The sequence below is a fragment of the Heterodontus francisci genome, chromosome 4, assembly GCF_036365525.1.
Source record: "Heterodontus francisci isolate sHetFra1 chromosome 4, sHetFra1.hap1, whole genome shotgun sequence".
Classification (NCBI taxonomy): domain Eukaryota; kingdom Metazoa; phylum Chordata; class Chondrichthyes; order Heterodontiformes; family Heterodontidae; genus Heterodontus; species Heterodontus francisci.
The window spans coordinates 61,697,463-61,722,946 of record NC_090374.1 but is presented as its reverse complement, the minus strand read 5'-3'; the positions used below and the strand labels follow the sequence as shown (position 1 = coordinate 61,722,946).

The following is a 25,484-nucleotide window of genomic DNA, read 5'->3' as shown; positions in this document are numbered from 1 at the left end:
TGAAGTAATGTGTTTCTAATTAATTCACATTAATGTGTTTCTAATGAAAACATGGAGATGAATCATGTGTGAACATTTACTTAATGATAATGATTAGTTTTCATTTTTAGAAGTTCTTTAAAAAAGCACATAAAACCAAGAGTTGGCATACTTCCTTTCATATTTAAACCTGCCATTTCCTGACTTTTTAGACTGGCTCCAAAACTACTAAAAATCATAATTCAAGTCAGACAATGCTGCTTTTGGCACAGAATAACAACTCATGAACAGGCACAAGTCAAAATGAATCATTCGTCATAAAAATAAACATTTTTAGCATCACCTCAGAATACATTGTGTATTTTCATAATATTACATTGTGAGTGACATTGTAAGTAGGTGCTAAATTGAGACGGTTGCTTTTTACTTTTTTTCTGATAATTTAGTCCTAATGTATGGATAACCCCTAACTACAGGAGGAGGCATGTTTCCAGACCAGGTGTGCATTTCAGGTAACCTCAGCAGGATTGCTGCAGCCACTTATGGCACTATTATAGTCAAATTATTGATACAACAGCACACAGGAAAAATATAGAAACGTTCCAGTTTCAAGGGCATGCTGCATTTAAGCTATTTTCCTCCTCTCATTCAGATCAGTGATGCCAATTGGCTTATTCAGTACCAATATGCAATCGGAAAAATTACAATTAAGCCAATATACTTTAGCCTTATTACAAATACACTGGTCTGCTCATCTTAGTTAAAATTACTCCAAACATTATAACCATTGCAAATACGTCAGCATAGTCTTACTTGCTTCAAAATGCTCTTTCTAACCAAAGCAAAAGTTTGGAGTGACATAATCTGAATCTATTCTGCTGTTGGGTGATGTTTACAGTTAAATGGAGCACAGCATGAAAATTCTACATAACCACCATTATGATTTACTGAAAACATTGTGAAAAATGTCTAGTGTAGCCTTGTGGAAATGTCACATGCCTATGACTGCACATTAGAGCTTACTCTGCAATTAGCCACTTCTGGTGAGGAGCTGCAACCTCACAGAGCGCAAGTCGGGAGTCCTGCGTTCACTGCGAATACCAATCCTCACTGGCAGCAACCTAGCACCTTTATATTCTGCCAGCTGTGTTGAACCTTGAGGTATGCTTGATGCTCACACTATTTGCTTAAAATAGGCTGGTGCACCTTTCTCACATCTTGATAAGCCTCACCTCCAGAACAATACTACATCACTAAAAAAAAGTAGCTCTTTGATCTAATATAAAAGCAAAATACTGTGGATGCTGGAAATCTGAAATAAAAACAAGAAATGCTGGAACCACTCAGCAGGTCTGGCAGCATCTGTGGAAAGAGAAGCAGAGTTAACGTTTCGGGTCAGTGACCCTTCATCGGAGCTCTTTGACCTGTTTTCTGAGCGTGCAAGGAAAAATAATGTGTTGGAGTGTGGACATTTCTAAGTAGCTGTACAATGTTGTTGCAGGGTTGGCAGCAGGCATAGTAGTGCATATACTACAGGAAAAATGTCAATGTGCTTTAATGTTGCACCAGTGATGAATTAAAAAAATCATGACCTCAAATTGCTTCAATAATTACCACTGCTAGTGACAGGTATATAACCACCAGTGCATTACAGCAATGACTACACTTCAAAAGTACTTCATTGTCTGTAAAGCCCATTGAGATATCCTAAAGGTTCTATACAAATGCAAGGCTTTCTCTTTTTACCTCAGTCCAGCTCAAATACTTTCAAATGGTAGCGTACATTTAGAAGGATGAATTTTATTACTGCATGGTTGGATGTTTTCGCAGTTCAAGTGGACACAGCACTAACATTCCACACAGCAATTATTATGGGCAGTTCAGCAACCCTGTCAAAAATGGGGCTGGGGGAGCAGTGCCTCGTGATTCAGTGTGCAACTAGACAGGAAAACTGGAATTCCCAAATTCAGCCAGGTCAGCTCATTATCTTAATTTGAATGGGCACGCTACATGTTTTCCATTCACTGGATTGAACAGTGCCAAGGAAGGTCATGAAGGGCACATAGCAGAACTACCATGTAGATGGTAGAAGAAGGGCAACAGAGGAACGTGGGCAAGGCCGAGGCAAAACCTTCTCTGAACCACAATGTGCAGCAAGCATGATTGAACGAATGCTGTCTTCCACATTCAAAACTCATGGGAGAAGATGAGCAAAGCTGTGTGCTGAGTATAAATGTAAGGCTACTGTCATGAAGACCCCCACTTGCCAAGAATGAGGCATATTAACTTGGTCATATGAACATTAATTTTAAACTGTTGCTGGAGTGGAGAGACGATTTGTTTAAAGAGATCAGCAGTGGCTGGCAAAAAATTTGCATTCTGAGACAATCACCTAGGAAAAGACAATGGGAACTACTCAAAGATTCAATTAACAGAGATTGGTCTGGGAAATGGTGATCCACATCTTGTCGGTGTAAGAGACAGCACTGTGGCGTCACCCGCACCACCAACCCCCACCCCCCTCCCCCCCCACCCCACTGAGAACTTTGGAATTCACAAATGCAGGAGTTTGTTATAAAAGTTAGTCACATGACTAACCTGCTGGCCAAAATGTAGTTTTGAACTGTGCTCACAGGGTAGTTCGAAGACAGAGACTGCAGATTGCAACTGAACTTGGAAGAGAGCCTCTCTCCTGTCTGGCTTTTTCTCTCTCTTTCATTAATCTCTGGATCCACTGAAGTCACTTAAACCTCAAGACAGAAAAGACTCCTACATCAAAACAGTTTTTAAAGTGTGCGCTGGTCCCCAATGAAACAGGAGAACTTACCGGCAACCAAAGACTCTACATCGAACTCAAAGGACCATAAACAGAAACCCTATTGCCTCAACTTTTCCCCCTTTATTCTTTCTACTTTTTGTGTCTCTATCTGCGTGTGTGTTTATCACGTATGCATGCTAGCACGGTCACATCGCGTACTCGTAGTTGTTCACTGGATTAGAGTTTAAGATTAATAAACTTCCACCTTTCTTGTTTAAATCTAAGAAAACCTGTCTGATTGATTTCTTTGCCTTACAATTGGAAAGCAGTGAACAAGGATTCACTGAGGGGGGAGCTAAAAACACGGTTTTAAAATTAAACCCTGTTACAGTTAAACTAGGCAGAGGCTGAGAGGGAACCCCTAGACCCCTTTCTCACCTGGTCGTAACAGAAATTCTGGGACCAGTATCTGGGGTTTGACCCACAGACAAATGAGAAATTGGAAGTGGGAAGCCAAATTGTTCCCAATCAAAAAGAGAAAAGATTTCAATACAGGTTTTCTTGTGGTTGTGTGTGCTAGAATACTAGCATGTCTGTGACTGAAGCCAGGAGTGAAGTAATGTGGGATAAGTTAAAAGCACTGTCTATGGAGGAGTTGAGGCAGTGTGCGATCACTGTACGTGGCAAAGCTAGGAAGTCTGAACTCCTAAGGCTAGTGGCCAACCATTTTTCCCTTGAATCTGAAGGAGCAGAAACAGGATTAGAAGTAGACTCCGACAGAGTATTGCCAGCAAAGATACAATTGGAACAGAGGAAACTTGAATTTGAGAAAAGAGAGAGAGAGAGAAAGAACCTTCCAGAAGGGACATGAAGAGAGAGACAGGAGAAAGAAAGAGAGAAAGAGGAGAAAGAGAAAGAACCTTTTGGAAGGAATGCGGAGAGAGAGAGCTGAGGCAGCTTGAGTTAACTAGGAGGCGACAGTTTAACCCCAGTGAAAGCATGGCCAATATGGAGGAGCGTAATTCAGGAGTGGGTACAGAATTGTTAAAACTTTCCCAACTGATCGCAAAATCCAATGAGGGAGATGTGGAAGTGTTTTTGTATCTTCTGAAAAACTTGCAAGGCAGTTAAAGTGGCCAGCTGAGGCTTGGACTCTCCTGCTACAAAGCAAGCTAACCAGAAAAGCCCATGAGGTTTATTCCATGTTGCCAGATGAGATTTCATCCAATTATGAACTGACAAAAAATGCTATCCTCAGTGCATATGAGTTAGTACCGGATGCCTATCGCCAAAAGTTTAGAACCCTCAAGATGCAAGCTAATCAAACTTATCGGGAGTTTGAGAGAAATAAGCAGCTGGCTTTTGACCAGTGGCTGAGGGCTCTTAAAGTGCAGCTCAGCTATGAAAATCTGAAATAATTTTGCTAGAGGCATTTAAAAACTCTCTCCCACTCTCCACAAAGACACATGTAGAGGAACAGAAGGTTTGTACAGCCCAGCAGGCCGCAGTGCTGGCTGATGAGTTTGCTCTCATTTCCAAGTCACCTCTACAAATCTGAAAAGGACGAAGGGTGTGAAGGTGATATAAGCCCAAGCAATCCTGGGATGAAAGGAAAAGCAGGAGACACAGGGGGGGTCTCCTCCAACCAAAAAGGAAGGTGTGGTAAGTAGGAGTGAGACTCGGAGACCTGTGTGCCATTGTAATAAAGCAGGCCATCGTAGAGCTGACTGCTGGAAACGAAAGGGAAAACCTGTCGGGTTAATCAGGCACACCTGCTCAGTGAAGGAAAAGGGACCTGATGGAAAGCACAGCAGAACAAGCTGTGGCTTTAACTGCAGTAAGAGTAAGAACCAGGAAGCCTTCCGCTGCAAGTGCAGGAAAATGTAATAGGATTCCTGAAGGTTATCAGGGTTTTGTGTCTAAAGGGAGAGTGACCCCATACCCTTCATGTGGGGCAAGCAAGTAATTCTCAGGGATACAGGGACCACTGGATCCCTTTTACTGGGAAAAGGCCTGACCTATCCACCAGAAAGTGCAGTAAACACCAAAATGGTGGTGAATGGTATTGGAGGGCAGCGTATGCCTGTACCTTTACATCGGGTGCACTTGGAGTGCGACTCAGTTTCAGGACCAGTGACTGTAGGGATTGTCCATAGTTTGCCTGTTGACGGGGTTGACCTGCTGCTAGGTAATGATCTAGTGGGGATGAAGGTGATAGCTTCCCCAGTAGTGAAAGAGAGACCATAGGAGGTTAGAGCAACAGGGCAATGGTAGGAGACGGTGTCCTGTAGTTTCCCTGAATGTGTAGTGAATGGGGCCATGATCAAACCAGCTCCCCCAGATGAGACTGGATTGGCACTGCAGGCAGATGACCATCAGGTCTGTTTGTCGGAGACTTTCTTTGGAAAGTTAGAAGACCCAGGGAATGAATTAAATAGATCTTCCTCAGCTGAGGCTCAGTGAGCTGACCCAGTATTGAGAGAGTTAGCACAGGCTGCCAATCTGAAACTGAAGCAGAGGGAGTCCCTGACAGCTACTGTTTAAAAAATGAGGTACTGATGAGGAAGTGGAGTACTCTTCGCAGACCTGAGAGCAAGGAGTGGACAGTGGTTCACCAGTTAGTGGTGCCACAGAAGTACCGGAGAGAAATGTTAAGAAGAGCCCATGAGTTTACAGTGGCTGTACATGGCTATACGAAAAACCAAAGGCCGCATAAGACAGCAGTTTGACTGGCCAAAACTCCACAAAGATGTGGTGGAGAACTGGAGGAGTTGCCACTTGTGCCAGGTTGTGGGGAAACCCCAAACTACAGTGAAATCTGTATCCCTAGGTCTGGTATCGGTGTTTGGAGGACCCTCCAACAGAAGGCTGGTGAACTGTAAGGGACCCCCACCGAAAACAAAAGCGGTCAGGCAGGCACAAGGCTGGCAAAAGGTTGGAAAGGAAAGGGGAAAAAGGGACAAAGGGGGCAGTTTAAAGGACATCCAGGAGGAATCTCAAATAGAAAACCCCGACTGTCCGGTCAGCCAACCCCGAAATATTTGAAATGTTAGACCCCACATCCTCCTATGTAAATGCAGACACTAGAAGCACCACACCAGAGTTGCTAACAGCATTTGCAGGAACATGTAGAGACAAAGAATGTCCTCGAGGGCAGAGAAACCATGAGGGTGATGCCTCACGTGGTCGAAGTGACGCATGGAATTGCAGTAGAATCTAGGCAAATACCTACAAGCAGGAGTGTCCCAGAGGACAAAGGGATGATTAGCAAAGAATTCTCCCCTACAGTCAGGAGACTAAGCCCTTGCACGACTCATCAAAGCACTGAAAGAGAGTTCAGAGTAGTTCCGCCCACTGCAGCCGCCATGAGCAGAACTCCAACCTAGGGCTAATTAAATGTAACCGCCCCTGCCCCTGCAGACCTCAACAGGAACAAAGACACCCTAGGCAATCATGGATGCCAAAAAGGGCAGTTTAAAGCAGCACTGCTACCAAAATAGGACAGGCTGTAACAATTTTTAGGATTCCTGAATGAATGAGAGGGATTTCCTGTACTTACTCTTCTCTCTGGTCCCTTTTAATGAAAATATATATTTTTTAAATCGCATTTCTTTCCACTGGGTGTGGACGTGTCATGAAGACCCCCACTTGCCAAGAATGAGGCATATTAATTTCATCATATGAACATTAATTTAAAACTGTTGCTGGAGTGGAGAGATGACTTGTTTAAAAGATCAGCAGTGGCTGACAAAAAATGTGCATTCTAAGAGACAGTCGCCTAGGAAAAGACAATGGGAACTACTCACTGATTCAATTAACAGAGATTGGTCTGGGCAATGGTGATCCACATCTTGTCGGTAAAAGAGACAGCACTACACACCAGCCCTCACCAAGAGCTTTGGAATCGACAAGCGCAGGAGTTTGTTAAAAATGTTAGTCACATGACTAACCTGCTGGCCAACTTGGAGTTTTGAATTGTGCTCACAGGACAGTTTGAAGATGGAGACTGCAGATTGCAACTGAACTTGGAAAGGAGCCTCTCTCCTGTCTGGTTTTGTCTCTCTCTTTCACTAGTTCTGGACTCACCCACAATAGGAAACATCCTTTCCACATCCACCTTGTCAAGACCATTCAGGATCTTATATACTTCAATCAAGTCTCCCCTCATTCTTCTAAACTCCATTGAAAATAAGCCCAGTCTCTCCAACCTTTCCTTATAAGTCAACCCGCTCATTCCAGGTATCAATCTAGTAAATCTCCTCTGAACCGCCTCCAATGCATTTACATCCTTCCTTAAATAAGGAGATCAAAACTGCACACAGTATTCAAGATGTGGTCTCACCAATGCCCTGTATAACTGAAGCATAACATCCTTACTTTTATTTTCAATTCCTCTCATAATAAAAGATAGCATTCCCTTAGCCTTCTTTATGACTGCTGTACCTGCATACTAACTTTTTGTGACTCATGCACTATAACGCCGAGATCCCTCTGCACCAAAAATACTTTGAACATCATCCATGACCAGGGCAAGTTGTGTCACCTCAAACTTTTTGCATTGTATTTGCCATTCATCTTTAAGACGAGATGTAGATGGATTTTGAAATAAATCATGATTTAGGAATTATGAATAAAATAAATTATTAGGGCATGAAAGCAGAGTGATCTGGCAAATTAGGTTAAGGGATAGGTTAATAGAGATGCAGTAGCAGACATTTAAGGAGATATTTCAGAATACACAGAATAGATACATTCCAACAAGAAAGAAAAATTCCAAGGGGAGGACCCACCATCTGTGGTTATTGAAAAAGTCAAGGAGAAAGCATATAATTATGCAAAGTTAGTGGCAAGTCAGAAGATTGGACAGAATATAAAAACCAGCAAGAAATGACTAAAAGATTAATAAGGAAGAAAAAATTAGAGTACGAGAGAAAGTTAGCTCAAAATATAAAGACAGATAGTAAGAGTTTCTATAAATATTTAAAAAAGAAGAGTTAACAAAGTGAGCGTTGGCCCTATAGAAAGTGAATCTGGAGAATTAATAATGATAGTAAGGAGATGGCAGATGACTTGAACAGGTATTTTGCATCAGTCTTCATGATAGAGGATACAGGTAACATCCCAGAAATAGCTGTAAGTCAGGAAATGGAAGGGAGGGAGGAACCCAAGAAAATTGCAATTACCCGGGAAGTGGTACTGAGCAAATTGTTGCAGCTGCGGGCTGATCGGTCCCCGGGTCCTGATGGACTTCATCCTCAGGTCTTAAAAGAAGTGGCTAGTGAGATAGTTGATGCATTTGTTTTAATTTTCCAGAATTCCCTCGATTCAGGGAAGATTCCATTAGATTGCAAATTGCGAATGTAACTCCTTTATTCAAAAAGGGAGGGAGACAGAAAGCAGAAAACTACAAGCCAGTTATCTTAACATCTGTCATAGGGAAGACATCACTGCAGGAGTTCCTCAGGGTGATGTCCTAGGCCCAACCATCTTCAGCTATTTCATCAATGACCTTCCATCAATCATAAGGTCAGAAGTGGGGATGCTCAATAATGATGCACAATGTTCAGCACCATTTGCGACTCCTCAGATACTGAAGCAGTCCGTGTAGAAATGCAGCAAAACCTGGACAATATCCTGGCTTGGGCTGATAAGTGGTAAGTAACATTCGCGCCACACAAGTGCCAGGCAATGACCATCTCCAACAAGAGAAAATCAAGATGCACTTCAGCAACGCACCAAGACTCCTTAGACAGCACCTTCCAAACCCATGACCTCTACCACCTAAAAGGACAAGGGCAGTAGATGCATGGGAACACCACCACCTGCAAGTTCCCTCCAAGCCACGCTCCATCCTGAATTGGAAATATATCGCCGTTCCTTCACTGTCGATGGCTCAAAATCCTGGAACTCTCTTCCTAACAGCACTGTGGGTGTACCTACCCCACGTGGACTGCAGCGGTTCAAGAAGGCAGCTCACCACCACCTTCTCAAGGGCAATTAGGGATGGGCAATAAATACTGGCCTGGCCAGTGACGTCCACATCCCACGAACGAATAACAAAAAAGATGTTAGAAGCTTTTATGAATGAGGTTGTAGCAGGGCAGTTAGAAAAGTTCAAGGTAATCAGGCATAGTCAACACGGTTTTGTGATAGGGAAATAATGTTTAACCAATTTAGTGGAGTCTGTTGAAGAAGTAACATGTGTTGTGGATAAAGGGTGACCAGTGGATTTACTTTCCAGAAGGCATTTGATAAGGTGCCACATCAAAGGTTACTGTGGAAAATAAAAGATCTTGGGGTAGGGGGGTAACATGGCATGGCATGAAGATTGGCTAGCTAATAGGAAACAAACAGTAGGCCTAAATGGGTCCTTTTCTGTTTGACAAGATGTAATGAGTGGTGTGCCACAGGGATCAGTGCTGGGGCCTCAACTTTTTACAATTTATATAAATTACTTGGATGAAAGGACCGAAGGTATGGTTGCTAAATTTGCTGATGACACAATGATAGGTAGGAAAGTAACTTGTGAAGAGGACATAAGGAGGTTACAAAGGGATATAGATAGGTTGTGAGTGGGCAAAGATCGGCAAATGGAGTATAATGTGGGAAAATGTGAAATTGTCCATTTTGGCAGGAAGAATAAAAAAGAAACACATTATCTAATTGGTGAGAGATTGCAAAGCTCTGAGATGCAGGGGGATCTGGGTATCCTAGTGCATGACTTGCAAAAGATCAGTATGCAGGTACAGCAAATAATTAGGCAAGCTAATAGAATCTTATCATTTCTTGCAAGGGGAATTGAATACAGAAGTAGGGAGGTTATACTTCAATTATACAGGGCAATGGTGAGAACACATCTGGAGTACTGTGTACAGTATTGGTCTCCTTATTTAAGAAAGGATGTAAATGCGTTGGAAGCAGTTCAGAGAAGGTTTACTAGACTAATACCTGGAATGGGTGTGTTGTCTTATGAGGTGTTGGCCAGGGGCTGCAAGAAGTCCAGAATCTGTTACAAACTGCTGGATAGTTCATGAACTAAAGTAACCTGAGTTCAGACACTGGCCTGTGCTGGTAAAAACCAGTTTGAACTAATTAATTTATGTGACAAGAAAAGGGAGAGATCACAGGAATAGAGCCTTATTGACACGGTGTGATACCGGGGTCTTTGGGCCTGGGCCAATAAGGAGAAGATACGAACGAGGTGAGCAGGTCTAAACCAACCGGAAAGAAACAGCACAGTTTGAAGAGATAAGAAAGAGAATAAGTATGGAAAATCTCAGGCATAGAGCCAGCGAGAAACTCCAGGGACCAACCATCGAGGAAGTGGAAGACCCTGCGTGAGCAACGCGGCAACGATGTAAAAGAGAAAGAGAACAGAACGCCTGGCCAGCGTCAGCTCTCCCCTTTTCGGGTATTATCCTTTGTTTTCTGTGACTATGTCAGGGAAAGGTCAGAGGAACCTAGTGGGTGTGCTTATCAATTCTAGCTAGCTTTGTTATTAACTGTATAACCCAATTTGAGTTGCGTGCTTTTGTCTAACCAAGTGTATAAGCCTTATTCTTATATTGTACAACAACGTGAATAAAGTAAATTGATAGTTAAAGAAAGGACTGAGTTTCCTCCTCTTTGTACTAAGCCATTAACCGTAGCCGGTGGATTAGGTGGAGGGTGGCTCTCCTGTAACCCGAATATCCCGAACACCCAGCCTGAGCTTGAATTAAGAGGACTTAGTCCCACGTGACGGCCAGGATCAAGTGGGCAAAGGGAATAAGGGGGCCAAAGGGGAGTTGACTCCGCGCCACTGTTTACAGAGGCAAGGTTGGACAAGCTAGGCTTCTGTCTGCTGGAGTTTAGAAGAGTAAGAGGCGACTTGATTGAAACTGTTACGAAGATGCTTCTATATTTTTTGTTAAGTTTTTTTTGAGGACTCATATTTAAATTGTGGAGATGGATTCATTGGAAGGCTGAAGATTTCGTAAATGCTGGACTTTGCTTTGTTGTTGACAGTTCACTGAAAGGACACTGAGATGTTGTTTGAAAACAACCTTTACCAGAAATCATGGGCTTTGGGCTCAGTAAACAATAGAATCCTTGGTGACCTGGGAAGATGTTTACAGAGAAGCCACATATAAAGGTTTATGGAGGTCAAGAAGTTGACTTTCTGTTTTGGGGTTTGAATATTGTTTTCAAGTCAGTTGGGGTGTGAACTGTTTTGAAGACAGTTGATGCTTTGCCTGCCAAGGAAAAAGAAACCACCCAGCTCGCCTCTTCCTCTACCTCTTCGAAGAAACCCTACAAAGATTCAGGGTGGGAGAGCTAAAATCCCTGGTGCTGCATCTCTCCTCAGAAGCTGGAAAAACTTGCCAGAGTAATTCTCAATGCCGCCTGAAAAGAATTGCTTTAGAACAGATTCCAGTGACCCGTTTCCGTATACCCAGATGCCAGACCAAAAGAGACAACTGACATCCTTCCATATCTTCTCTATTTTCTTCAAGAATTAGTAAGTATTTGGCCAAAGTATTCTTTTTTTTTGTCTTTTCTTTTTGTCACAGACCTCTGCAGAGAGAATTTCTGTATTTTTTCAGTGTGTATTAGTGTGTGGGTGGGGAATTTAAAGAGGGAACTTTCATATTTTATTCGTGTGTTAATGCTTTGCTTCATTACTGGATGTCTTGTTTGATAATAAACTGACAATTTTGTTATGAATTAAAGAAACATGGTTATTCTAGGATAAAGAGTAGCATATATGATTGACCGCATCGGTAACTGGGTAAACATTTAAATATATGTTGTGACCTGTGGAGAAGTGGAATTAGAAAAGACAGTGCACTCCTCCCACCTTGGTCATGACAAAGCATACAAGATTCTGAGGGGTCTTGACAGTGTGGAAGTAGAAAGGATGTTTCCTCTTGTGGGAGGATCTAGAACTAGGGGTCACTGTTTAAAAATAAGGAGTTGCCCATTTAAGATTTAAGAGATGAGGAGAATTTTTTTCTCTGAGGGTTGTGAGTCTTTGGAACTCTCTTCCTCAAAAAGTGGTGGAAGCAGACTCTGAATATTTTTAAAGCAGAGGTAGATAGATTCTTGATAAGCAAGGTTATCAGGGGTAGGCGGGAATGTGGAGTAATCAGTTCAGCCATGAACTTATTGAATGGCGGAGCAGGCTCAAGGGGCCAAGTGGCCTACTCCTACTCCTAATTCGTATGTTCGTATATTGTTAGTTGGTTTTAGTGTGGGACCAACTTAATTATGAACAAATTAAGTACTGTCACAAGGCTCATGCACATTCCATGCCAAGTCCTCAAAGGATTTGAAAATTTAGCTTCAACTGAATTTTGCATCTCACAAATTGGGGGTTTCGGCTTAGTTGTCCAATTTGGATCCCAGAATGTACAAATCACAAAATGGGTCTTATTCTGCTTTACTGGGGCCCTAATGATAACCTGTGTTGCAAAATGTTATCATAAATAAGAAAGTTATTTCAAACTAATATTGATTCAACTTAAATTACATGTAACTGAGATTGAATATAGTCAATCTTTGTGGCAAGAACATAAAGCAATCAGCTATGAAGTAATCAATAAATGCCAGTGGAATTGGGAGGGAGATGGAGAACGATTTATATTTTAGCCAAGTATAGCTGTAATAGTTTCTCAGATTGGGACTTAGCCATGTTATAGAAAATACATTTTTTGTACCGGGGTGTTAAATAACATTTACAGAAATTTTTTACACTTATTTAGCATTAACATGGTAAAATTAATACAAAAAGCTTACCAAAGTTTGTAAGACTAGGATAGCAAGCTGCAGCCGAACATTTTAAATGCCTCATTACTCAGGTAAAATATTATAAATGTATCATTACACAGGTCTTATATAAAAGTTAGTTTTAAAAAGGAAAAAGGTTTTAATGTGCAACAAATAACTAATGTATTTTGTTCCAATTATTTTTCAAATGTACATTTAGTTTGCCATTGAGATGTTACCTGTAATAGACTAGCTACACAGAATCATCAATGCAGAGCAGTTGTGGCTGCGGTAACGTGTAGTGTCTTTGGGTGTGAAGTCCCCCAGAGAATTTAGACAGAAAGTGTGAGCTCATTTCCATGAAAAAGTCTTCAAGGAACTTTTTAAACTTTCATTTCATTTTGTTTTTACTGTGAGCACAGAGCCAACTGGAAAAATCTGCTTGCATTAACTGCAATCAGATGTTCGTAAGCAAACCACTTTTGGGGGCAATCTTCCAACTTTGTGCTGAAATTTAAATGGTTGGAAAATCATGTGCAGCTCCTGTCCGAATTTCCCGTGTGTGCGCAGGGGGCAAGGTCCCCTGTTAGGATTCTGAAGATGTAAAATTCCCCTAGCATATCTGCCTACAATTATTCAGAGCTCCACCTCACCAGGCCAAGAAATGGAGCAGGAGCAGTAATATTATGAGGATCAACCTACCCAATATCACTTTAAACATGCGTTGGCCTCACAGCTTTACATGCACTAGAACAACATCCAAAAAGTGACTGCTAGGGTACACTTCCAGAATCATTTGTGAAAAAGTCTGCAATCTCAGCAACAGACTAGATAGAGTCAAATTTCTTTGACATTTCCACTTTATTCATGCTGTACCTTGGGCAGGATTCCAGCAGAATCACCTAGAAAATGGTTAGAAACTAGATACACTGGATCCTGACACTAGTTGGGAAATCCCAAGCATCTTTATCAGGCACAGAGCCTCAACTTAGCATTTATAAGGACAGTCAATGTAAGAGGGAGCAGGGATTCACTTTGCTGAGAGTTCCCAATTCCCAGGGCCGATAAGAGACCCAACATAGGAGCAGGTCACCCATACCTGGGGAACAAGGGAAAAGAGAGGAAGAGACCAGGCAAAAGAAGTGGCTTGCACTTGTCATGCCCATGCAATCCGAACTTATGAAATATAAAATGAACTTATGAAGTAAACCAAAAACGCACACTTTTCTTGTAAACAAAATGGAGTAAGAGTTCAGGTGACTTTTCCTTCCCTGCCAATATACATAGAAATACAAGTACCCTCAGCTAATTTTCATGCCTGGACAAGTCTTGGAGAAGTCATTCAAATATAAACGACCTTTCTGGACACATCCCTGAGAAATCATGAAAATGCAAATAACCCTTTCTGTAGTAATGGCTACTTCCCTTCAGCTGATTGGGTTAACAATACTGTCGCAGATTTCTTGACTCCAAACTGAAGTTTCAAAGAACAGGTTTGAAAAGCTCTACTTTATTAAGACAAGATGAGGATGAATGACACCCAGTCTCCATCGACTAACAATGGCCTAACCATCAGAAACCATTTATGACAGCCATGGAAAGAGAAACATGACAGAAACTAGGGCCGGAATTTTACGCCCTCCCCTCAAAGGGTGGGTTGGTGGTGGGAGTGGGGGGGGGGGGGTGGGTGCAGAAGATGGAGTGGGAGGCTCGGGGGCCCCTCCTGACCCACTTTCGACTCTGGTGCCATTTTACACGGGGCGGCAGCAGCGAAAACCCACAAACTCTGGCAGGCTCATTGTTGGAGGCCTCTGTAACTGCCATGATTATTACTCACAAATTTTTGGGGATGTAATTTTTATTATTTTGTTCTATGTTTACTCTATAATCAAATTTCCACATTCCTTAGGGTACAATGTCATCACAATGACTTAAACAAGATATCTAACTTTAGGGCAGGATAGAAAAGATAACTTAAAACATCTTCATGAAGAGATCATGAAACAATTTGAAGATGTTGGCACATTGAATCCATGAGATATATATCCCTAAAATTGGAGTGTGCGAACATTCAGAGTGTGTGTAGTGCACAGCTGTAAAGCACAGGTTTGTTATGGTGATGACATAAAATAGTATATCCTGTAGGGTTTTTATTATTCCACACGAAGGCCACATAAATAGTTTTTCTCTATGTGTTTAATAGGTCAATCTCCAACCTATGCTGCTCATTCCCAGATACAGCTGCTTTCCATTATTTTAATCTCGCCGCCCCCACCCCACCTCCCCACCCTTGTATTTATCCTCAGTGGTATCTTCTAGTAGCAGTCAGTGATGTAAGATGTGAGACAGATTTTCCCTATAAAAATCCATGAATCTATTAAATCTCCACATCCAATTATCTCACCAACATCTGTTTACATGAAAAGTTTTTTTGATTTTTTTAACTTTTCATTAATCAAATTGAGACAGAGACATTTTTAAAAAAGCACTGGGAAAAATATACACAGGTCTTTAAGGGGTGGGATGTCTAATTTTTCATGCACTCATGACTTTTTCCACAGTCAGGCTATATTTAAAAATATGTGTACTTTTCTCACAAGTTCAGTAAGAAACAAACACACCATGACTTTGACTTGTGTGAATTAAAAGTAAGTTGCTGATCTAATCCAGTGTCACCGGAAAGTATGAAACAAGAGGTGAGATGTATGTGGGTATATTTTATTTTAAGAATCCAGCCGTCTCCCTTCCTTTCCTGAAGGCCCTGACTCTGTACTTGGGTAAAATTCCACTAGTATTGGTATCGTGCCCAACCAGCCACAACTCACTTGAATGTCAGAAAATTATTTGACTGCAGGGAGGTGTAACAACCAAACCCACTTCTGTCCATACCCAACACCCACTCATGAGCACTCTTAACTGGAATTGGTCAATGAATGATGGTCAGAAGCAGGACACCTGACTATATTTCCTCCCCCACTCCACACAGGGGGCTACCGAGGCTACTGGCCCCACTACTGCCCAGACTGAGTTCAGTTGATTAAGCACAAGCCAGCAATCAACTCCAAGGAGTTCCTGATCTGTATGGCTCATCATGGCCTTATCGATGTGAAAGAAGATAAATTTTTAAAAAGAAATCAGAGGACTCAATTTAATCATCTCAGGATAATGTTGCTGTGATCCATTAAGTGTAGAGTCCCCACTCTCTCAGTTGGTACGTGAAATGGAAGGGGAACGAAATTGAGATAGAGAAAACAAAGTCGTAAAATGGAGTTTAAATTTTGTTTTGTTTTTTTAAAAGAAGTTTTCATACAGATAAGTCGTATTATCCAACAGACCGTAGAGGCACCAGTCTGAGTCAACTCTATAGAGAAATATTAAAAACTGACATAATTCTGAACAACAGGAAGAACATATGTTTCACAGACGCTGGTCACTGTAGTAGTACCTGTCTGCTTGAAAGGGTTCATTGACGGTGTGCTTTTATGTTCCAACTTAACAAATCTGAACTTTATATGTAAGTAGATCAATCATTTTGATTTACGATAGCAATAGTTAAAAACAAATATGACGTTTACATCCTCTTGCTCTTTCTTCCAAAGGGATCATGAAGCGGCAAAGCAACAAATCTAGCACTGAACTCAAACGTTAAAGAACTAGTCATTGAAACTTGGTGTGCAAAGGCTCCAAAATTTCCATTTGCTCAGGAAGGTAAAGCTTAAAGAAGCCAATCTGAAACTTTAAATGTCGATCTTGACCACACTCTTAAAACAACATTGGCTTCAAGAAAAGCTGTTTAACAGATCTTTTTGCTTGAGGAGCGAGAAGGACCAAAAACACTTTTCGTCTTTTTTGATACTATGTCACGCTCAAAAGCAAGCTAATGAATGTCAGTGTGATTTTCAACCATTAAAGAATTTGGCAAGCAGCTTCTTTTTATTATTATTAAAAATATCACCCCTGTAACACAGACAGGAAGATTTTTCTGTTCCTATGCCTGGACATATTGGGCTGAATTTTCATTCCAGGATAGGGGCCATTTCTGGGTCCTGACCCTGCTCAACGTCGCTGCCGGATGTCCAATGGTATTTTGAAGGAGGCGGCCAATTAGCGGCCCGCGGACATGTTCGCCATACAATTAGGGATGGAGGACGCGTTAAGGAGATGGGATATAGACACGACTGGCCCAATTTAAAGGACACCCTGCAGCCATGATTGAAGACACGGCATCCTAGTTGATGGCAGAGGCTAGAACACGGTGCAGAAAGTGACAGCCTGGAGAAGAGTCATGTTTCCAGAGAGTGGCAAGAGGAGGTCAGGCAGTCAGACAAAGCATGCATGGATGGAGGTGGCGCAGGAGGTGAGCAGCCACAGTGTAGTCAGCAGGACATGAATGGAGTGCAGGAAGCATTTCAACAACCTTCTGAGGTCTGGCAAGGTGAATGCGATGCTACACCCAGATGATTGACCTTCAGTTTTGGAGTCAGCAGCACACTATGAGCTGAGCAGCCTGAGGGTACATAATACTCAGGAATAGTGAGGATATGTGTGCCCAGGTGCATTCCTGAGCCTTGGGCAATGCTCACACCACAAGCACTTGTGCAGACAGTGACACTGCAGTGATGGACATCACATGTAAGTGAGCCACTGAATGTGACAAGGGAGAGCACCATGGTCTTAATTCTCTCGCTCTTGACTTTGCAAGAAATAAGAGGACCACAACGTGTTAGAAAGGGGTCGCAACAGTGGTGGAGTGACGCATCTCATTATACTGACAACCATGGAGGAGGAGGTCCCTGAAATTGCCAGGGTGGCAGCTCGGCAGGAAGTCAGTGAGGGTGATATGGGTGCCTGGCTGAGAGAGGGTGAAAGCATGTTAACAATTCCATGTGAAGGGGATGGAGCTCGGTCCTCACCTGTGTAGTTTATGCCAATGCTTAAGAAGTTATGAGCTGTTAGAGCTCTGTGCAAGCAAGTGCCAGCCAATGACCATCTCCAAAAAGAGAGAAACTAACCATCTCCCCTTGACATTCATTGGCATTACAATCGCTGAATTCCACCACCATCAAAATCGTGGGGGTTACCATTGACCAGAAACTGAACTTCAGTAGCCATACGAATACTGTGGCTACAAGAGCAGGTCAGAGGCCAGGAATCCTGCAGTGAGTAACTCACCTCCTGACTCCCCAAAGCCTGTCCACCATCTACAAGGCACAAGTCAGGAGTGTGCTGGAATACTGTCCACTTGCCGGGATGGGTGCAGCTCCAACAACATTCAAGAAGCTCAACACCATCCAGGACAAAGCAGCCCACTTGATTGGCACGCCATCCATGAACATTCACTCCCTCCACCACCGACGCACAGTGGCAGCGATGTGTACCATCTACAAGATGCACTGCAGCAACGCACCAAGGCTCCTTAGATAGCACCTTCCAAACCTGCAACCTCTACCACCTTGAAGGACAAGGGCAGCAGATGCATGGGAACACCACCACCTGCAAGTTCCCCTCCAAGCCACACATTATCTGGATTTGAAACTATAGCACCGTTCCTTCACTGTCGCTGGGCCAAAATCCTGGAATTCCCTTTCTAACAGCATTGTTGGTGTACCTACCCTACATGGACTGCAGCAGTTCAAGAAGGCAGCTCACCACCACCTTCTCAAGGGCAATTAGGGATGGGCAATAAATACTGGCATAGCCAGCGACGCCCACATCCAATGAACAAATAAAAAGAAAAAAAAGCAGCTACTGACAGAGGAGTGATTTTCTAACCAATGTCTTATGTCTCCCGCAGGATCACTTGCAGAGGGGCAGCCTCAGCATGCAACTGTCATCCAAGGTACCACTGTCACAGCAGTCAAGTGCACCCTCCACCAGCACAGATACACACCTCAGTGGGGCACAACGTGAGTTTAGAAAGGATGGCACAAGGTGACCAGCTCTTCACGCATGAGCAGGAGGAGGTGACGGAGACAGAGTCAGCTGTAGGCAGTCCCACTCAGAGACTGGGCGGAGATGAACAGCCTCAGGGGTCACATACAAGGCAGGTCTTTCTGGAGCAGCAACAGGAGATGCCCGAATGTCAGAGTTCTTTGAGGTAGTGTGGAGCCTTGGGCAGGGAATGGAGCAGTCCATGCATGAGCTGTGTTCTGCACACATGAGCTCCTCCATTAAAACAGTGGCCAACCTTCTGGAGAGCCATATACAGAATTACATACAGTGGATGCAGGAACATCGCACTGACATGCACTGAATGCATTTTTTTTTTTATTTGTTCATAGAATGTGGGCGTTGCTGACTCGGCCAGCATTTATTGCCCATCCCTAATTGTCCATGAGAAACTAAGTGGTTTGCTAATCCATTTCAGAGAGCATTTAAGAGTCAAAAACATTGCTGTGGATTTGGAGTCACATGTAGGCCAGACCAGGTAAGGACAGCAGATTTCCTTCCCTGAAGGACATTAGTGAACAAAATGGGTTTTTACAACAATCAACAATGGTTTCATGGTCACCATTAGACTAGCTTCTTAATTCCAGATTTATTAATTGAATTCACATTCCACCATCTGCCATGATGGGATTCAAACCCATGTCCCAGAGCATTAGCCTGGGGCTCTGGCTACGTGTCTTGCAGGCATTGTGGGGAAACAGTAGATGTGTCTCTGTGGCAGGAATTTTGAATGCACCTACTTCTTGTGGGAAAGGTGTGGTATTGGGCCAAAGGCAATCCAGGGTGTGCCATCCTCAGGAGAAGTGTGTTTGGAACAGTGCTGCCCGAGCTTCCCTGCCATCCTAGTCAATAGCTTGATACCTCAACCGGACATATGGAGAACCTGGCAGGACAGGATCACCACCTTCCCCCTCCCCCTCCTCCTCCGAAGACAGGTGCAGCTCCTCCCCATTTTCATCCTCAAGGTCCACACCTCTCTGGAGGGCCGTGTTGTGTAGAGCACAGCATACCACCACCTTTCGAGAAACTCTTGAGGGAGCATACTGGAGAATGGCCCCCATCCCCACCCCATAACCAGTCAGGAGTCCGAAGGCTTGCTCTATGGTGGCAGTGGTTGTAGCGATTCTGTGCCTTCATTGTAGGATTGCGCACAGGTGCCAGCAGCCACTTCTTCAACAGATAGCCCTTGTTCCCTAGCAGCCATTCACATAGTCTTTCTGGTGGCATGGAACAACTGCAGTACCTGTGATTGCCTCAGGATGTAGGCATCACGGCAACTGCCAAGAATCCTTGCATGCACCTGCAGGAAATACTTGTGATGTTTGTACACCAGCTGTACATTGAGGGAGTGGAATTCCTTCCTATTGGCTGCTCCACTGAGGCCTTGATAGCCACATGGGTGCAGTTAATCATGCCCTGCACCTTAGGAAATGGAGGCAAAGCCCAAGGGCCTTCTTGGCCTGTGTGACCCCAACAGTCTGGAAGTCAATGTACTCCGATCCCCTCTCATACAGAACATCCATCACCTGCCCTGAAGCAATGATGGGCAGTCGCTTGCGATATGTCACACAAATCCTCTGTGACCGTCGAAATAACTCAGAGGCAAAGAAGCTCAAGGCCACTACCACTTTCACAGCTACTGGCAGGGCCTGCTCATGCGGCCAGCGAGGGCTGAGGTCCTCCTCCACATGAGTGCACAAATCAGCAACCACCTGCCTCGATAGGCACAGCCTCTGACAGTACAGCTGCGCTGACAAGTCCAGGAAGCTGGGTCTTTGGCAGTACACCCTATGGTGATGGCAGCGCCTTTGTGCCCTCCCTGCCCCTCAAGCATCACCTCTGGACCAAGAGGCTGCAATTGTTGCTGGCGATGCTGCACCTCATCATTACTTGTTGCCGCCTCAGAGAAGCTGAACCCTATGTCCAGGGATGGCCTCAGTGGCCACCAGCTACATAGGAATGGCTGCCTGGACACCCCTGCCGTGGTGGATAGGCCCCTGCAGGTGCACGCCCCTGCACTTTCCCCAGTGCCAGCACCTGAAACACTCTATGAGCTCTGCTCATGTAATGGCCACTGTGTGTCGAAGCATGAGCTCCTCTCTGCAGATTCCACCATTTATGCAGCATCAGGAATGGCTCCCACTCCTCTGAATGGTTTCCCACTGTGCTGCCGCCTCATCTCCGTGGAGGTACTGCTGGAACCTGCGTGGTTTCTGTGCATCTGCTCGAAAATCTCATTCAGCCCTGTAACAAGCTCTCAAATGGCTCGTTAACTGCCTCAATTAATGACCAGTCACTTTCAGGCAGGTTGCCACAACCCTGAGAAGACGCCTTCACCAAAATTGCTGGGAGGCAGGAACCTGTCAGGAAAACAGCATGCTGCTCAGCACTGCGATTTTCCCAGCATGCCCCGCATCCAAACCCACCTCACCTCAGGATGAAAATTCAGACCATTGGATCACCTGAGTGCAGCACCTAGAGGAATATCTGTAATTTTTCAAGTAAGTATTTAGCGTCATAAAGGTAATGCCATGCACCACATTATTAAGTTAAACCAGAAGCTATATAGTCCTGAGGAAGGGCTACAACTGAAATATTAACATATCTTTTCTCTCAGATGCTGCGCAACTCCAACACTGCAGCTGAGAAATTGGGTTAGTTAGCACCATTTTTTGAGCACTACGAGTGCCCTTGGAGCTTCAAAATGGGACAGTGGTGGGAAAATCGGGCCGGGCGCTATATCAGTGTAGGCATTAGCTCACGCGCGATGAACAGTTCCAGGGAGTATGCAGAGCAGACGGATCATGACTTCAATCAACATGCCACACTGATTTGCTGCCAACAGTGCCACTTTGGAGCTCAACATTCCAAATAACACCCTGTCTTAACCTTGCTAAGCACACATTTAGCAGCAGGAATGGACATCCACCAGCATATTTAACACGAACATTAATGACTTACTAATTGATTTCTTCTGGCTGCTTCTACAATTCTACAAGTGTTCGGTGCTTTCCATAGTTGTTTCAAGTTGCAAAATGCTACAGGGTGGGGTGTGGAAAGCGCTGAATGGCTTTTTGCTGACTTCAAGGGCTGAATAGTAGGAACTCAGGCAGCAACGCAACTATCATTAATTCATTTATTTTATTTTATTTAAATATTCAAATCTGGGTCCCTTCGCCGAGCGGCGGGGTTGCCGCCACGAGGCCTCGCCGCCATTGCTAATATCGGACCAGGCCCTCCCAGTATTGGGGTACATGGCAGCCCTCTCCCGGGGGCATCTTCAGGCAACCCTGGCACGGAACCCGACGCTTGGGAGAGAACTAAATTCAGCCCAAGGAATCAAAGCTGGGATTGTCCTGGTCTGTAAAGCTGAAGACCACGTTCGGAAATGCATTTTCCAACTGAGTATTTATAAAGCTGCTTGCCACAACTAATGGCAGAGGAAGAGCATTTAATACAAGCACTGTATTTCAAAACAAATTAACATTTCTTATACAATCAAATTCTCTATAAGATCAGTTTTAATTACTCTTAAAAAGGCTCCCCTCTGTGTATTTATGTCTCTGTGAATATAGAGGGAAAGGGGCAGAAGAGTGATAAGGAAGTATGACAGGCTGGAAAGCATAAAAAGCAAAAGTAGTAAAGAGGGAGAGAGAGTTGGTGAGACAGGAGAGAAAGAGACAAAAGATAAGAGAGGGAGGAAATTATAGAGACAAAAGAAATTACTTTACTGCTTCTGATGCTTCTCATTAGTATCTGAATCAAGTAATGTTGTCACAAAGAAGATTAAACGAATATTAAAAATTTTAAGGCATAACTCCCTAGGCAGGGCAGAAATGAGTGGGATGCCGGCTCCTTGGCACCTACAGTTAGTTCCACAAATTCCCAGTGGAAGAAAAAGACATCTGCCAAATTTGGACATGTATATTCAAAAGTAATAGGAATACATCAAGGCCTGAATTTTACTGGCGCGCTGCAAATCATGGCAGTGCGCTCAGATCTCGGCAGCCCGCCTGCGCAGAGCAGCCGTCACTGAACCCCCGCGATACTTCACGCCAGGGCTCATTTAAATGGACGGGGCGAAGCAGCCACCCCCGATGACTTAGAGAGGGCAGCTGCTCCGTCCCTGGCAACGAATTCCACCACCACCATACAGGTGCCGGCGCCATTTTTAAAGGGCTTCAAGCCCTGACAGATTATTTTCATTTTTAAAGCCACCATCACCTTTCATTTGAATCAAATCAGTTCATTACACATCAAAGCCCCTCTTCCACCCCAGCAATGATGAAACAATATATTTATTTCCCTCTCACCCCCAAAAAAACATTTTTGCCAGCCCTGACCTTTCAACCCCAAACTTGCACTCTTTACCCTTCAACCCCTTCCCACCATCCCCTCAGCCAATTGAATCAGTTTTCACCGCTCCCCTCCCGCCCCCCCCCCCCCCCCCCCCCACCCTGAGAATTTCACTGCTCCTCCTTCCCCACCAATGTCATGCCTCGGATGTCCGTGCAGACATCCGAAGGCGTGGGAGTTCTGGCCAGCGGCCAGAATATTGACGTGGGACAACCGTTGGGACCAGGTATGTTTATTTGCATTTTAAAATTAATTTTAATATTAAAATGAAGGCGCATGGGGGCTGCATCGAGGCCTCGCCGCCACCAGTAAATTGCAGTGGAGCCTTCTTGGTGTCGGGGGTCGTGGCAGGCCTCACCCAGAAGAATTTTCCAGGCCCTCCCACCACGACCCCCGACATCGGAGAGCTGGTAAAATTCAGCCCCAAATGTCATAATTTCTGTCACTTTCCCCATTGCATTCCTGTCAATCAATTACACTCCCATTGGCCTCAGTTTTGTCAGCTCAATAATAAAAGGTCCTAAGTTATCCTCTGGAGTTAAAGGACCCTGCAACCCTCTCTGCAGATGGGCTGATACAGACAGGAGCTTTAGCCCAGGGATGCAAGCATGAGGCAGGTGGAAGTTCTACCTTGCTAAAGTTGATCCACGATAGGGGCTGGGAAGAAAACTGACCCCTTTGTACTTGTATAAATGTATGATGTAAAGTCTCTTCAACAGTGATATTGCAGAAAGCGAGACAACAATCCCTTAAAAAAATCACAACACACTGAGCAGCACTTACTAAAAGCAGCAGGGAGAGATAAGAGACAATTGCCAATGCTATAGGAGATCAGTTCTTTCACATTATTTCCATTATGGTTTCCTGCATGTGGCATAACATCCTAGAAGTAATTTTACAAAATTGTACTCCCAGCATGCAGCTTCAGGAGCTGATGGGACAGAGAATCTGATGTGGCTCATTAAACGCCAGGTCAATATTTCCAGTATGCATTCGTAACAAGTGAATGTGAATTTATAAAGTTTACCTTCCTATTCCATCAGCTTTGTTAGTGCAAATTTCCAGGTGTTTATTTACCTCGGAAGCAGTAGGCATCAAACTTGCTATTAGGATCTGGAAATCCAGTCCTGTTGTAATAGCGATACTTGGTCCTCACTCCAACAAGGCCCCCTCCACATTGACTCCTAGCGTAGACAATTGGGTAACGTACACTGCCATCTGCCAGCCAGCCGTAGTCACAGCGATCCAGACCTTGCTTCCACGCGGCATGTAACTGGCCGGTGGTCGCTAACTGTGCATTCCTACGCTTGCACTCCAGTTGCGATTGGGCAAATGTCAGCTTTCCTGGTGCTGACACATGGAACACAAACCCTATTGTTAAACAGGAGAGAAAAATCAGTCTTTAGTTGATAACCACATCCTAAGAAATCACACAACTGAACAAACTGATTTCTAAATTGCCAAATTCCCAGGGGATTTTTATTTCTTTCCAAAACCATTTTCAATAGGTTACAAATACATTTTTGTTGCTCTCTTTCCCTCTTCTGGTTTTCTGCTTATCCCTAAGAAATAATACTTGAAGGGTAAAAAAAAGATAAACGTATATTATTCTCTCTTTTATCCTTATAGTCTCACCTAACACCTTTCCTAAATTCTGGCAGTTGTTTCTGGACCTGCATTGGTGTTTAAAAGGGAAAAGTTAATGCCTCTGTATATAGAGATCAAAACTGGAATCCTCCTGTCTGCGTATCTCTGTGTCATGCCTTGCAGTGTGTTTGCGTATTGTTTCATCAGGGAGCATATTTATCACTACTGTATCTCATCAGTATCCAGGAACGATATGCAAAGAAATCTCATTCATTGTATTTGGTGCTAGCTCAGAAACATTGAGGCAGATTTTCCCATTCCTGCATCTAGTTTATTAGATCACCTGGATGCAGCACAGAGAAAAAAAAAATCAGAGGAGGATGAGTTTATGATCTCTGCAATCCTCCCAGTCCAATCTTCCTCTATAATTTGAGATCTAATATGCCTAGGCTCAGGAAGAGGAAAGTCTGCCCAGTATCTGTTAAAAGTATTCATTCATATCTACTTTTTTGGCCCTTTGCCATTTTCTCACTATCACAGTCCGACTTCAAGAAGAAGAACAGAATAATCATCAAAGACTTTCCCATGACTGTCACCTGCCTTGTGGTTGGTCAGCAGGTATGTACTTAAAGAGAAGCACAGTATTAGGGGATCTGTAAAGAGATAACAGGTTGCCTTCTCGGGCAACGTTCTGACATTCTAACAAAGGGTCAGTAGCCAAAACATTAACCTGTAATTCTCTTTACAACTGTTGACTCTATATCTCGTACTTTTTGTTGTTGTTTTAGATTTTCATCATTTACAGTATTTTTAGTTTGTATTGGGGAAATGTTGGTTGCGTCAGCGTGTCATGTTCAACTGCCTTTTTGTTTGCTCCCAGAGGTAGGGCACTTCACCTCCAAATGGTTCTCCATGCAACAGACAGGCTGCAAACTAAATACATTGAGGCAGATTTTCAACTTAGCACATTCATTTTGATTGAAATAAAAATAAAGGGCAGTTTCTATAATGGCCGCTGATCCGCAAGGCCAGTTTTATGCCTGGGCACTAAGTTAAAAACTAACCCCAGCCAGTGAATTAAATAGATAGCCACAAGTTCTAGATCACC

General features: G+C 43.6%; 2 protein-coding genes across 2 annotated transcripts in view; both read right to left on the bottom strand.

Moving 5' to 3' along the window:
* LOC137368594 (mucin-17-like) overlaps positions 1-15,951 on the bottom strand; it is a 117,349-nt gene extending 101,398 nt beyond the window's left edge. The window contains exon 1 of the mRNA XM_068028741.1: positions 15,930-15,951. Coding sequence (XP_067884842.1) covers positions 15,930-15,951 — 22 coding nt within the window. The remainder of the gene's footprint in view (positions 1-15,929) is intronic.
* LOC137369063 (brevican core protein-like) overlaps positions 1-25,484 on the bottom strand; it is a 212,996-nt gene that overhangs the window by 164,207 nt on the left and 23,305 nt on the right. Inside the window, exon 5 of the mRNA XM_068029643.1 lies at positions 23,867-24,160. Coding sequence (XP_067885744.1) covers positions 23,867-24,160 — 294 coding nt within the window. The remainder of the gene's footprint in view (positions 1-23,866; positions 24,161-25,484) is intronic.